Source organism: Elephas maximus, chromosome 10 (assembly GCF_024166365.1).
Source record: "Elephas maximus indicus isolate mEleMax1 chromosome 10, mEleMax1 primary haplotype, whole genome shotgun sequence".
NCBI classification, from domain to species: Eukaryota; Metazoa; Chordata; class Mammalia; order Proboscidea; family Elephantidae; genus Elephas; species Elephas maximus.
In genome coordinates this window covers 119,458,195-119,471,437 of record NC_064828.1, presented here as the reverse complement: position 1 = coordinate 119,471,437, position 13,243 = coordinate 119,458,195, and the positions used below count along the sequence as shown (strand labels likewise).

Genomic DNA, 13,243 nt, shown 5'->3' with positions numbered 1-13,243 from the left:
AGCTGCTGGCCACACGTGCCAGCCTGGTCTCACCATCCCAGCTGTGGGGCCTTGTTGGCCTGCGAGGTCCTGGAACAGCCCTGGAGGCAGGGGGTGGCACTGCACAGGGCGATTCTGCAATGGCTGCCAGTTTCTTTTGGTGGGGCTGCACCCACCTCCTGTCCTCAGACCGTCACCACGTTCCTGGCACGGCTCATCAGAGAAGGGAAAACTGTTTTAAGTTGCTTGAACATCTTTTCATATGTTTAAAACCCTTTTGTAGCACTTTTTATGTGACTTGGCTACCCAAGTCCTTGCGTATTTTTGCTAGGCTATTGGCCTTGTCATTTTCCCTGTATTTATTGGGGCAGCGGCACAAGCAGGGAGGTGGCTGGTGGGGAGGCCTTGACTCCGCTCCGAACACCCCGTGTTCTGGGGACAGCCGCCAGCTCTAGACCTCCTCCACCTGCCCTGGCCCTGGACTCACAGGGTGGCTTTGGCAGTGAGGGGCCTTACCCAGCACCATTCCTGAGACCCTTTGGGTTCTGGTTTGGCCTAACGTCACCATCTGTATAGGAAGGGTTTCCCGACTTCTGTCGCGTGGGGCTAGGCCAGGCTGAGTCTGCACGAGGGCCCGCTTGAGACCCAGACGCAGCTGTCTTGGCCAGGCAGGGGATGCCTCCTGTTCAGGGCTACCCGAGCACCCTTGCCTCAGAGCGTGGGAGGTGTGTGTGCATGTGTGTGTGCATGTGTGCGTGTGTGTGTGCGTGCGTGTGAGCGTGCATGGGTACTGCTTCCTGCCTCAGAAACCCATTGATCTTTCTGAGTAGCCGGGATCTGAGTTTGAGTATTTCATGTCCTGGAAGAGGCCTTAGGGCCTGGCGGGAAGTTTCCTTAAAACTAAAGGGGGGCGGCCCCCCATCCAAGTCTCCATGGGTCCTGTCTCCCTCTCTTGCGACTCCTCCCAGATCATCATGGAGCCTCAGAGTCTTCTCAGGCTTGCTTCTGTCCCTCCCGTGCCCTCCACAAGGGGTCTCCTCTGCCTGGCACCTGATACGAGTTGTTATAAGATTCCCAGCCTACAGGCCAGGGGCCACCCACACCCCCCAGAAGGCAAACAGAGGCTTCCCTGGCTCTCCAGGTTGGGGGCCAGTACCCGCACCTCAGTGGGGTCCTGCTGTGGTCAGATGTTTCCAGTTGGAATCTGCACTGGGCACCCGAATGCTGGCCAGGCCAGTGTGCCTGGTCAGACGGGGCATGTTGTCTAGACCGCTGGGTCTTTGGGGACGGGGACAGACTGGGGAGACTTGACAGACCCAACCCCAGATGGCAGCGCCCCACAACCTCAGTGTGGGGCTACGGCAGGACTCTGGCTGCTGTGCTAGGGAGGAGCAGTCTTGGGGCCGGGGTCCCCATGGACTCCAGCATGACTGCTTCCAAATGGGGCCTGCTTCCCAGGGTGTGCCAGGGCCAGTCCTCTCAAGCCAGTAGGAGGAGAAGTATCCTCCCTGGGGGCGGACTGGGGGCTCTTGACCAGCCCCGAGGGAGCAGAGCAGCCCCATGTTAGGTGGGATCCCACGTGAGCACCCTTGTGGACCAGGGCTCCTCGGTAGTATGTGGTGCACTGGGTGGATGGCACCGGGGTCTGAGCAGTGGTGGCCGGTGCTGTCCTCTCTGGTCTGCCAGCAGGGAGACGGAGGGCATAGGATGGGGCTGTGGCCCCCCTTGCCCCCAACCCTCTGTCCTGTCCACCAGTGACAAACCCTGGAGGGAGCGATGCAGGTTAGCTCTGAGGGCCCTGCAGACAAGGGAGCCGACTATGGGCTGGGTCCCCAGAGTGGCTCCTGAAAGTGAGGGGGCTGCTGGAGCTCTGAGGTGGGCCCCCCGCCCCAGTTCCAGGTTCTGGGTGGCCCTGTCTCTTGTGAACAGTCTGTATGCCTGCAGGGTCTGGACCCCGAGGCAGGGTGCTGCAGGCTGCGGGGGCAGACTCCGAGGAAGGGGGGTGTTGGTAGAAGTAGGGGTGGCAGGTGCCGTGGGGGGACGTTCAGGCCTCTCTGGCCAAGGGGAGCAAATAAATGTCTTAAAAAGCTCCTCTCCCTTCAGACATGGATTGGACTGGACAACGGGTTGGAGAGGGATGCTGGTGAGGAGTGAGCTTCTTGGATCAGGTGGACACTTGAAACTATGTTGGCATCTCCTGCCTGGAGGGGAGATGAGAGGGTGGAGGGGGTTAGAAGCTGGTGAAATGGACACGAAAAGAGAGAGTGGAGGGAGAGAGCGGCTGTCTCATTAGGGGGAGAGTAATTGGGAGTTTTTTAACCAAGGTGTATACGGGTTTTTGTGTGAGAGACTGACTTGTAAACTTTCACTTAAAGCACAATAAAAATTATTTAAAAAAAAAAAAACCCAGAACAAAAACAAACCAAAAAAAAGGCTCCTCTCCTCCTGTGGCATTACCAGTGGGAGGTGCGAGGGGGTGGACTGAACGGGACCCAAGAAGGGGTTCCACACAGGGCCGCTGCCATGCCCTCCACGTACTTCCTAGAAGTGGGGTGGCAGGGAGCCCACTGCTGGGGCCTTGGCCCACAGGGTCAGGGGCTTGAGATGTCACAGTTCAGCATACCACGGCCAGAGGTAGCCAGGCGGGGTGTCTTGGCTCTAATTCTTTATTGTTCTTCAGGTATTTATGAGCGTGCATTGACCCTGCCCCAGGTGTCATTCGTTTGGCTGGCGTGGTGGTTTAAGTGAGATTTGAATTAGCTGCCAGTACAGAAAATCAGAAGCTTTCATAGAAAACTCAGGATTTCCCGTTTCATTGGGTAAACTGGAACATCTCGTAACATTGGCAGCTACTCTGAGGTCTGCACCCCCCATGCTCCCCGCCCACCATCCCCAGTGTCCCTGCCTTCCCCGGTGCCCTCTGCGCCCCCACCCTATGGCAGCCCAAGTGTCTCACTGTGTGAGGGTGACCCCGCCCCCTGGCCCTGTGCCCCCCTTGGAGGCACTCCTCCTGGGCATAGGGAGCCCGGTTATGGAACACCCATCGCCACATTGTTGGGAAAGGTGAAAGATAGGAGGTGACTAACCACCCACCCACAAGGGCATGAGGAGCTGTCGGCTGCAGTGCTGAGCGGGTTGGACAGAACACGCATGAACGTGTGTAGGACCCTGTCAGACAAGATCCCTGGCAAGAACGTAGGGTAGGGCTGAGGGGCTGCAGGCAGGAGCCTCAGGACACCGGGGCTGGATAAGCTGGGGTCATAGGCCACAAGGACGTGCTAGGGGCCCGTGGTTGGAGGGTGTGTGATGGTCCAGGGACTTAAGGGCAGGAGGGTAAGTGGGACCAGGGTAGGGTGGGCAGGCCATCCCTCAGAGCAGGCATGCAGGGGTACTAAAGGGTTTAAGCCAGGGGTAGCCTGACTGGATCCGTGCCACGCAATGACACTAGGGGCTGAGAGCAGCCAGGAGGGCTCGGCCACCTCCAGGGAGCGAGGACAGACTGTCGTGGATGGACTAGAGATATTGGGGATCAAGGGGCCTTGTGACTGAGGGCAACACGGCAGTGGGGGGAGGGGTGAAAGTGGAGCCATCACTTGAGAGGCGGTGGGGAAGGCACTGGGCCCGGGCAGGGTCACATGGAGTGGCGGCTGATGGCACCAGCATGGTTCTGGAGTGACATCTTTGGAGATAGTGGCACTCACATGGTGCTCCATGCCACCAGGACAGTGCTGGGTGGGAACACGGGGTGGGCACCAGGTCCTCCCCACCAGCCCCAAGAGTGCCCTCCTGCACCCAAGTGCGTGTGCTGTGGGAGTATCTGCTGCCTGGGGCCTCCCGCACGGCCGTGCAATGGGGCATGTGTTTAGCGTCCTGTCATTGTGCCCTGGCATTGAGGCCTTGCCTGTGCTTCCTTTCAGGTTGAGGCCTCTGGTGTCTGCCCAGCCAGCCAAGAAGGCGGCCCTCAGAGAGGTGTGTTGTCGGGGGTGGGCGGGGCCGTGGTCTGGGCAGCTCCCCGACCCTGGGGCTATCCACATCTGGTGGGCTGAGGAGAGTAGGCCCTGGCAAAGAGGGCTGCAACCCCTCCTGGCTCCACAGGAGCAGGGGGGCAGGAATGTGGCCAGGAATGACAAGGGACCCGAGCCCATGCCCTCCCTGTTGGGCCTTGGTGGCAGCCACCACGTGTGCCCAGCACTGGAGGACAGCAGCAGGCAGCTGGAGCCCAGGGCTGGAGCGGGCAGGGTGGGCTCCCTGAGGTGGTCAGGGTGGGCAGCCGTGCTCCACACAGTGCCTTCAAAAGTGGGGTAGACAGGGTTTGGACTGGAATAGGGGATGGAAAATGATAACGGCGAAGAACGAGCTTCTGGAATCAAGTGGACACATGAGACTCTGTTGGCATCTCCTGTCTGGAGGAGAAATGAGAGGGCAGAGGGGGTCAGAAGCTGCCCGAATGGACACGAGGAGAAAGAGTGAAGAACTGTGCTATCTCATTAGAGGGAGAGCAATTAGGAGTGTATGTCAAGGTGTATGTAAATTTTTGTGTGAGAGACTGACCTGATTTGTAAACTTTCACTTAAAGCACGATAAAAATTAATAAAAAAAAAAGAGTGGGGTAGGGGGCGGCCGGGCCTGACAGCTGTCCCACAGTGCACTTCCCCTGTTCCAGGCCATGGTCTCCAGCCCCCCGGCCCCTGGTGCTGAGCCTGTGAGGCCGGCAGCCGTTGTGGTGGAGAGCGGGCCAGTGTCTTATCACCCCGACGAGGATGTGGACGAGGATGACGCCGAGGAGGAGGAGGGCGAACCCTGCGTGAGCGCCCTGCAGATGATGGGTAGCAATGGTGGGTGGGTGGGTCGGGTGGGCTGGGGGCCGAGGGAGGAGGGCAGCCACCACCTGCCCTGGAAGGAAACTCTGAATTGGTGTGGGGTGGGCCCCCAAGGAGGGGGAGGGAGGAATCCTTGGGGTGGGGAGGGTGGGATTGGGGGGGACGTGGGGAAGGAGGGGAAGTGGGCAGGGAGACGGGAGGGGAGCCCAGGGGCAGGGGGCTGGGAGGGGTGAGGGGAGCGCTGGGCTGCTCTTTCCCCTGACGTGACTGTCCCCTGTGCTCTGCAGATTATGGTTGTGACGGTGACGACGATGACGGCTATTGACATGGGTCCCACACTTGGGCCGGCTGCACTTGGCAGTGGACATGGCTTCGGTCTGCAGAACATCCATGGCTCCCAGGCAGGGTGGGCAAGAGACTCGGTGACAAGAGGCGGCATCTGCCCTGGCCCACCCATAGCCATGTGGCCTTTGTGGTAGTTTCCTGTTGGGATCATGTTTTGAGCAATGTAAGGAGCATTTCCACCCAGCAGGGAAGCTGGACCAATGTCTTCCTGTGTCTGGTCACTCTTGCCTGCACACCGGCCTCAGGTCTGCCCTCGGATCACTGACCATCACTCTTGGGCCCGAGCATAGGAGGTCACCATTGTCCTAGAGTGGAGTGGGGTTGGCCTGTCCCTTAGCCCTGCACCCTGCCCTCGGCCCTGCCACCCCCCAGCCCCGCGCCCTGATCTCAGTCCCACACAGCAACTGGTGGAGGGTGCTCTGTGCACCTCCACCTCCTGGCCAGGTCCCAAGAAACTGGCACTCAGGGTGCCTATCAGGCAAGGCAGTGGGTACTTGGTGGACAGCCAGCTATCTGTGGTGAGCTCGGTGGGGCCAAGTGGTCCCCCAGATCTGGGAGCCTCGCTGGTCCAGAGCCGTGTGGCCCCAAGGGGAAGCTGCAGGGCCTAGGAGGGTGGATCGCAGGCACCCTTTGCCCCTCACGCTGCAGCCCCTCTCCAGGCCCCTAGCCTTCAAGTGGGGCAACACCCCTGCCACCTCAAGGCCCACTCGCAGCTGTGAGGGCCACAGTGTACAGTCCAGATATACGTCTGCCCCAGGAGCCCCAAGGCTGCCCAGCCTCCTGCCACACCTGGGCAGAGTGTGGACTGAGTCCGGTCCAGCACCACTTGCTCTGCGGACTCGGGCTCCGAGGCCATCAGGAGGTACGCACTGTGGCCCCACTGCCCTGGAGCACAGCCCCCGGGGGGACGCCACACGCAGCTCGTACAACATCTCAGGTGGCCCCAGAGCCAGAGAGGCAAAGAGCACTGGGCACATTCTCTGATCTGGGATCAGGCCCAGCTTCCGTGAAGGGAGGCCAGGCAGGCACCCCGAGCCTGGTGCGTTGCTCCTGATGGTTCTCACCCCAAGCTGCCCCTGGGGGCTCAAGGAGTGGGGCAGCACCCACTTGGGGCAGTGTTGGCCTTGGTGGGGGGCTGGCCATCTTACCCACCACCCTGGCCCTCAGAGGACCGCCCCTCCCAGGGCACTGGACACAAGTGGGGGAGCTGTATGCAGGCCATGCTCTTTGCCACCTGGCCGCCGAGTCTGCACCTGTAGCCAGCAGGCCTGGGACTCCTGGGAGGCTCTGGGAAGGACAGTTTTAGTGAGTCGTGGTCAGCTGAGGCTCTGTGGTTCCTGTGAGCCAGGCTGCCCCCATGGTGTTGGTGGGGGCAGGCTGCCTGTCTTCATAGTGCCCTGTGAGACATGTGGTCAGTGCACCTGGGTCTGGTCAGGGTGTATGGTGAGGGCTCAGATGCACTCTGCAGACCCTTCCCTAGCCCTGTTGGCAGCCTTTCCCATAGGGAGGTCCCTGCCTGCTGTCTGGCCAGTCCCTGCTCCAGCACAGCCTAGGGACCTGACTCCATGTCTCAGGTGCAGCCCTGGGCCGCCATCTGGTGGGGCATCTTGGTGTTCGCTGTGTAAATGAGGCCCTGGGAGCCCCAAGGCAGCCTAAATGGGTGAGCACCTGTTGCTGTGTCCTCCTGGGCGGGGCGCAGGGAGACAGACATAGGCTGCCATGGCAGTTGGGGGAGCCCCGGGAGGAGGTGACGGCTGGATGACAAGGGGGTGTGAAGGGGTGTAGAGTGGTGTGTAGGCATGTGAGCGGGCAGCGGTCAGGCTCCAGTGCGGAGGCCTCAACGTGGGCAGAGGAGCTCGGGTGTGAAGAGATGGGCCAGCGGTGACAGGGCTGGCAGGGCTGGCGGCTCAGGGCAAAGGTGGGGGTGGGTGTGTAGGGGCATTTGGGGAAAAGTTGGCAGAACTGGCCATTGGATTGGTGTGGGGAGTGCAGGAAAGACCAGACTCAAGGACACTCCTAGGGTTTTGTCTTGAGCAGCTGGGGGAGACTGCCATTTCCTGAGCTGGGGTATGTGGTGGTGGGGGGGGTGCTGATGTGTCTGTGCCAGGCCTGCTGGCCGTGTGGGCAGAGGTGAAAAGGCCAAGTTGTGCAGGGTGAAGGGAGCTACAGATGCCTGGGGGCTGTACGTGGATGTCTGGACTAGGGCTGGTGGCTTCACAGTTCCGTGGGGTGGCTCCATCCAGGGCGTCATAGGGGTGAGTGCAGGGAGTGGGGGGGGGAGGGGCAGTGGGTGCACTGTTGCAGAGCCTGGGGTAGATGCCGGTGGCCAGGACAGGACGCGGAATGACTGCCTCGACACACGGGGTCTGGATGGACAGGTGGGGAGGAGAAGGGGCCCAGAGCAGACGTCAAAACCCCAAGGCATCACCACCGTCCCCAGGCGTGCAGGGATGTGTGGGCCCCAGGGGCTGCACAGGTCTTCATCCATCCCACAGGTGGCTTTGGGGCCCATGTGCATGCCCCCACATGGAGGATGACCACAGCCAGCTGTGATCTCTGCATTGGCCTAAGTCCCACTGGAACTTGTTCAGAGCGGGCAAGTACAGGGCACCTACCCCCTTGGCCCTGCAGCCTGCTCTGAATTGGCGGCTCCTGGGCAGCCAGTCCTGGAACAGAGGGAGAGCCCCCCAGCTCCTGTAGCCACATCCCTTTGTTGCAGCTCTGTCATCTAGTTGTCCCTGTATAATGCTGAGTTCCAGGCTGGGCCACCTGCCTTGCATAGCTAGCAGACGGGAGCCCCCTCCCAGCCTCTGCCCACATGAAGTGGAGGCTGATGGGCTGGGATCAGGCCTGGGCGGAGAGTGGTGGGGGGATGCCAGCTGCCTGGGAGAAGGTGGACGTGGGGGCCTACCCTGGGTCTCCAAGGATGCCACCAGGCACCAGCTGACCACCTAAGGAGGCTTCGTCACTGCCAGAGATGTGCTCAGCAGTCCTGGGGGCGTCCAGGGTTTTGCCAGGACATGTGCCCACCTTCAGAGGGGACTCTGGGCACAGATGGGTCATCCCACCTAGGGGAGGGACTTGTTCTGGGGAGTGTCCTTGCTGGGCGTCAGGGGAGGGCAAAGGGTCTGCTCAAGGCGCGGCTGCTGGCCTGGGCGTCAGGTGCATTGGCACTGCTCCTTGGGGCAGCTGGGCCAGGCCAGCATGTTGGACCAGGAGGGCCCTTGTGAGCAGGCAGGTCCCCCCTTGAAACCTGAAATCTGACCTTTTATCCCAGGGTGAGCAAGCCCTATCCCTAGGGTTGCCTGCCTGGCCCACCAGCCCTGACCTCACTGCCTGCCCCAGCCAGCAGGTGGGCCACCACAGCAGCCCCTCCATATGCACACTTATAGGTACTGACCACAGCCCACAGAGGACTGGGGCCCTGACCCCTCCTACCCTCTACCTGTGGCCTAGGCCGAGTGTAGGGGCGCCGGCTGGCAGGTGGGGTTTGCCCACAGGTACAGCCCATGGCCCAGCTGCTCTGCCTCCCCACTGGCCTGAGCTGCTGCCCCCTCCCCCTAGGTCAGGAGATGGGAAGGGGGGCTTCCACAGTGAAGTTCCTCGGCAGGAGCTAATGCCTGTGTATGCACCCCTACATGTGCAGTGTGGGGTGTCCCTGTGTGTCTCTGTCCTGGCATGCGATGTGCTGTGGGGTGAGCTTGGATTTAGATCTGTATCCTGTGCGGAACGAGGTGGGGGACCCCAGTTGCTCCCCAATGGGCCCTGGGCTAGAACTGCAGAGCCTGGCAGATGTGGCCCCAGCCTAGGTGCCCACGCTGTCGTGAGTGTCCCCCCCCCCATCAGAGCTTCCCTCTGAGAATCCCTGAGGGTGGCCCCGAGGCCCATGCAGGCCATGGTGGAGTCTCGGTCACTGTTCCCCAGACACCCTGACCTCCATCCCGTGCCCTCAGGCAGTGGGAGGCCGGCACTTGTCCTGCAGTTCTGTGCAGTCCCAGTCGTCACTATTCGGGAACATGGAGTCATCCCACGTAGGGGAGGGGCTTGTTCTGGGGGAGTGCCCTTGTTCAGTGGGTGCTCACGGTGGGTGAGCTGGCTGTTTGGGCCCAGGGCCAGGTGCAGGCCTGGCCACGCGTGGAGCCTTCTCATCCCGTCCTTCCTGGAGCCCTGCGTTGGTGGCAGCCCACGGGGCAGAGTCCACAGAGAGGCTTGAATGAGGGAGGTCCTCTCTGTATCTGACTCAGGCAGCCACTCCAGAGAGCCATCCCCACTGGCTGTCCCTGACAGTCACTCCCGTCCGCACTCTGCTGCCACCCAGTCACCAGTGGCCTCAAGGTCCTTTCAACTTTGTCCACCTTGAGCTGGCTGTCTGCCGCCCTGCCCATTCAGCAGCTCTGTGGGCACCAGCCCCACCATGCTCTGAGCCTGGCCTGTGCTCCTGCCTCTTCCAGTGCTGACTACCTCCTGGGTCTGCTCCCCACCTGTCCCACTCATGCCACCTAAATGGGGTTGCAGATAGGACCCCTGGAAGGTAGGGTGCCCCTCCCTGGAGGAGAAGTAGATGCTGGAAAGCCCTGAAGACAAAGGTCTACTAAAGTCTTGTCTGGACTTAGTCAAGCCTGCCCCCACAGGCACCTCCAGGTCTGAGTCCAAACCTAAGCCATGCCAAGTCCCCCTGGGGCCTCATAGCGGGCAGCACCACCCTCCACTGGCAAGGTCAGAAGTGCGTGGCGCCTGCCTTAGCCCTATGCAGTTAGCAGTCCCTTGGCCTCCTCTTCCTACCATGCCCTGGTCTGTGGGGCAGCAGCGCCTCTCCTGTCCACTTACCCCAGCTGCACCTGTGGGGTGGGGATGGGGCTGCCCTGCAGAGTTGTGCAGTCGTGCTAGACGCTGAGCTCTGGGTCCACTCGGGCACGGCCGGCCACATCAGAGACTCAGCCTCACTGGAGGTGCGTTGGCATTTGCCACTTGAGCTGCCCCAGCAGAGGCCACGCTCAGGCGGCACTACCGGGAAAGGGGCAGATGAACGCACACCGCCGCCACCGCCACCCTCTAGGAGGGCACATGCCCCGAGACAGGTCCCGGTTCTCTGCTCCCTAACACTTCGTGGAACCCAATGTTCCGGAATAGTGAAGATTTGGACTGCACGGAACCGCAGGATGAGTGCCAGCCTCCATCTGCGTCCCCGACAGGCCCACTCGCTTTTTATGACAAGTTCTTCCCAGATTGTCCTGGGGCACGCGCTGGGGCTGCCCCGCCTGGGGGAACCCTGGACTTCTGCGGCACCCACCTGGCTGAGAAGGGCGGGGCCGGGGAGCGAATCGGCTCCCGCCCCCACAGGCATCAAGGCTGCCCCCGTTTCTTAGAGGGCTGAGGACCCCCTCGCCCCACAGGACCGTAGAGACGGGCACGAGGGGCGCCCATCGCCGCGGGATGGACAAAGAGGACAGAATCCTGGGGCCGCCGTTGGCCGGGGATCCAAGCATCCTGCCCCGCCTGCGCTGCCCGGATCCCCCGCGCCTCGAGGGGCTTAAGAAGCCCTGCTCTCCGCCTGGCACCCCTGGACCCGCATCGGCCGGGCTGGACCCCAACCCCCACCCTCCACGACTCTTGTCCTGCCCTGATTTCCCCTCCGCGCCCAGCATCGGCCCTCCCGCCGCGACCCTTTCGTGCTGCCCCCCTTCCTGCCGCAAGGCCCCCAGCCCACGGCCCCCTCCCCAAGCCCGCAGTGACCGTTCCTTCGTGCGCGCCGCCAGCTCGTGGGGCCCAGGCGCGCCCGGCGCATCCCTAGAGCCCTTGGGGCCCAGAGCGACGCCGGGCCCCCACCGCTGCCGGCGACCCGGAGACCAGGGGCCTTGACCCCGACGCGGCCCGGCCCCACTCGCCGCTCACCGGGGCTGCAGGCCCAGGCCGGGGCAGCAGGGGGCGCCCCAGGACTAACTGGCCCTGGTAGGGGCGGCTGAGGGCAGAACCGGGGCGGGGCCGCAGCTCCTGGAGCATCCCCTCCGGGGCACTACGGGACCCCCATCCCGGTCCAGGTGCGCCTGCCCTGGGCCAACATCCTCCGGGTTTCTGAGCTGTCTGCACCCACGGGGACTGCTGCTTCAGAGGGACACGGCCCCTTGGTGAACACCTAGAGGAGTCAGTGGGGTCCTGTGGTGGGCGCCTCCCGGCGACCGTGGGCTTCTAGGAGCAGCTCCTGACTGTGGAGAAGGAGCGTTCCCGTTAACCCGGTGCAAGCGACTCTGTCTCCCCCACCCCCGCGGGCCTCGCCCATTCCGGCGCCGTGCGCGGGGCCCAACTGACCAGCCTCTCTGTCGCGCCGTCCGCGCCTACGTGCCTGCAGGGCTGGCCGGTCCCTGGAGGGGCCTGGGCCCCGGCCAGGCTGGCAAGGGGTGGGGGCCTCAAGGCAGGGTCCAAGGCTGCAGTCAGCACCCGAGGCTGCCCAGGCCCTTCAAAGGCAAAGTGGAGGCTCTTTATGGTTTTCCTGTCGGGAGAGGAAGTCATTGTCCCCACACAATGGGGCCAGTGAGGGCAGGGGCTCCCGCTGGTGGGACCCTGACCCTGCTCTCAACCCTGACCTCAACCTACATTTCAACCCTGATGCCAACAATCCCCTCCCCGACCTTGATCTTGACTGACCCTGAACCCTAACCTCAACCCTGATCCTCACGTCGACCTTGACCCTGACCATGACCTTGACCCTGACCATGACCTTGACCCGGATTAATCACTGACATTCACTTTGCAGCCTCCTCTGTCACCGACACCCCACCTGCTTGTGTGGGGGCTGGGGTACCAGGGAGCAGCCATGACCGAGAGAGAGGACCCCTGGGCAGCACCAAGGGGCCTTCCTGGAGGAGGTGCCCTGCAGCCCAGGCCAGTCTGCAGGCAACTGAGTAGTGGGGCTGGGAGCATGAATTATCCATTACAGATGCAAGCTGCTCTGGCCACAGGCAGAAAAGCTGGGCCCAGAGTCAGGCCAAGGGGAGACACCTCGATCCAGGCAGAAGGCAACACACACCTGGCCACACACCAGGCAGAGGCAGCGCCCGCTCTAACAGACAATGTGGGGACCATCCTTTTCTTGGCCGCTGAGGAGCCCTTGCTCCACTCATGCAGGGATTAGGGTGAGTCATGACGTTGTTTGCCTGATGTGTGCCTTGGTGGGGGCCTGGGAAAAGGAGCCCTGGCATATCTCAGAGGGGTGGCCACTATGGCCCATGTCCCGGCCTCAGCAGTACAGTGAATGGGGCAGCTGAGAGATGCCCCCAGGCAGGACGGCATGGATCAGCAGAGCCGTCAGGCTTCAGTGGGGTCAGCAGTGTCCAGGCAGGGCCTGACTTCAGGGGGGCACAGGTGGCAGAGGTGGGCACGATGGACCAGAAGTGCCCCCACCCAACCTCACATAGGACCCGCCGGACACGTGCACACATACACACAAGGCACACGACCTGGCAGCAGGAAGCAGGGGTGAGGGAAGCGAGGAGGTGAGGCTGCCCCAAGCGAGGGCCTGAGCAGACAGGTAGTGTGGCGGTCACTTAGGGGTGGGAAAGCCATTGAAAGGGCAGGTGGCGGTGGACCAGGAGTCGGACTTGTCCTGCTAGTTGGGAGGCAACAGGATGGAAGAGTCGGAGGGGAAGGCGCGTGGGGGGTGGAAATCCGGGACGCACCAGTCTGTGGGTGGCATTCAATGAGCCCTCGGAGCTCTGGGCAGGGGTGCTGTTCAGAGACAAATTCATTACCCTCGGTCCCTGCCGGCCTGGCCAACACGGGGGTTGGAGGGTGGTGGTCACATGATCCATGCACACGCGGGCGCGCACGGCGCACAGGCCACGGACTACCGCCCCCATCCACCCTGCGGGTTCTGGGAGCCGACCAAGGGGCGGCTAGGTGACAGCCGCAGGCAGCCCCGCAAGGACGGCCTTGTGGGCGGGGCGGGGGGCTGAGCAGTCCGCCGGCCTGCGTGTGCGCGCGCCTGCGTGTGCGCGCGGAGCCCCCAGCTCTGTGCGCGCCGGCCTGCGTGTGCACGTGGAGCCCGCACTTAAGTGTGTGCGTGGAGGTCCCACCCCCCGCGGCTGCGTGTTCGTGAATGTGGG

The 13,243-nt window shown here is 62.6% G+C and overlaps 1 protein-coding gene across 3 annotated transcripts in view; it reads left to right on the top strand.

The window, feature by feature from the left end:
- Positions 1–6,993, top strand: part of BRF1 (BRF1 RNA polymerase III transcription initiation factor subunit) — an 80,944-nt gene extending 73,951 nt beyond the window's left edge. Inside the window, exons 16-18 of one of the 3 annotated variants that reach the window (XM_049897664.1) lie at positions 3,897–3,948; positions 4,643–4,783; positions 5,087–6,993. In XM_049897664.1, the coding sequence (XP_049753621.1) occupies positions 3,897–3,948; positions 4,643–4,783; positions 5,087–5,278 (385 nt within the window). In that variant the 3' untranslated portion in view covers positions 5,279–6,993. Of the gene's footprint in view, positions 1–3,896; positions 3,949–4,642; positions 4,815–5,086 lie in introns of all 3 variants that reach the window. The other 2 variants (XM_049897666.1, XM_049897665.1) reach the window with 2 other exon arrangements.
- Positions 6,994–13,243: the final 6,250 nt, after the last annotated feature.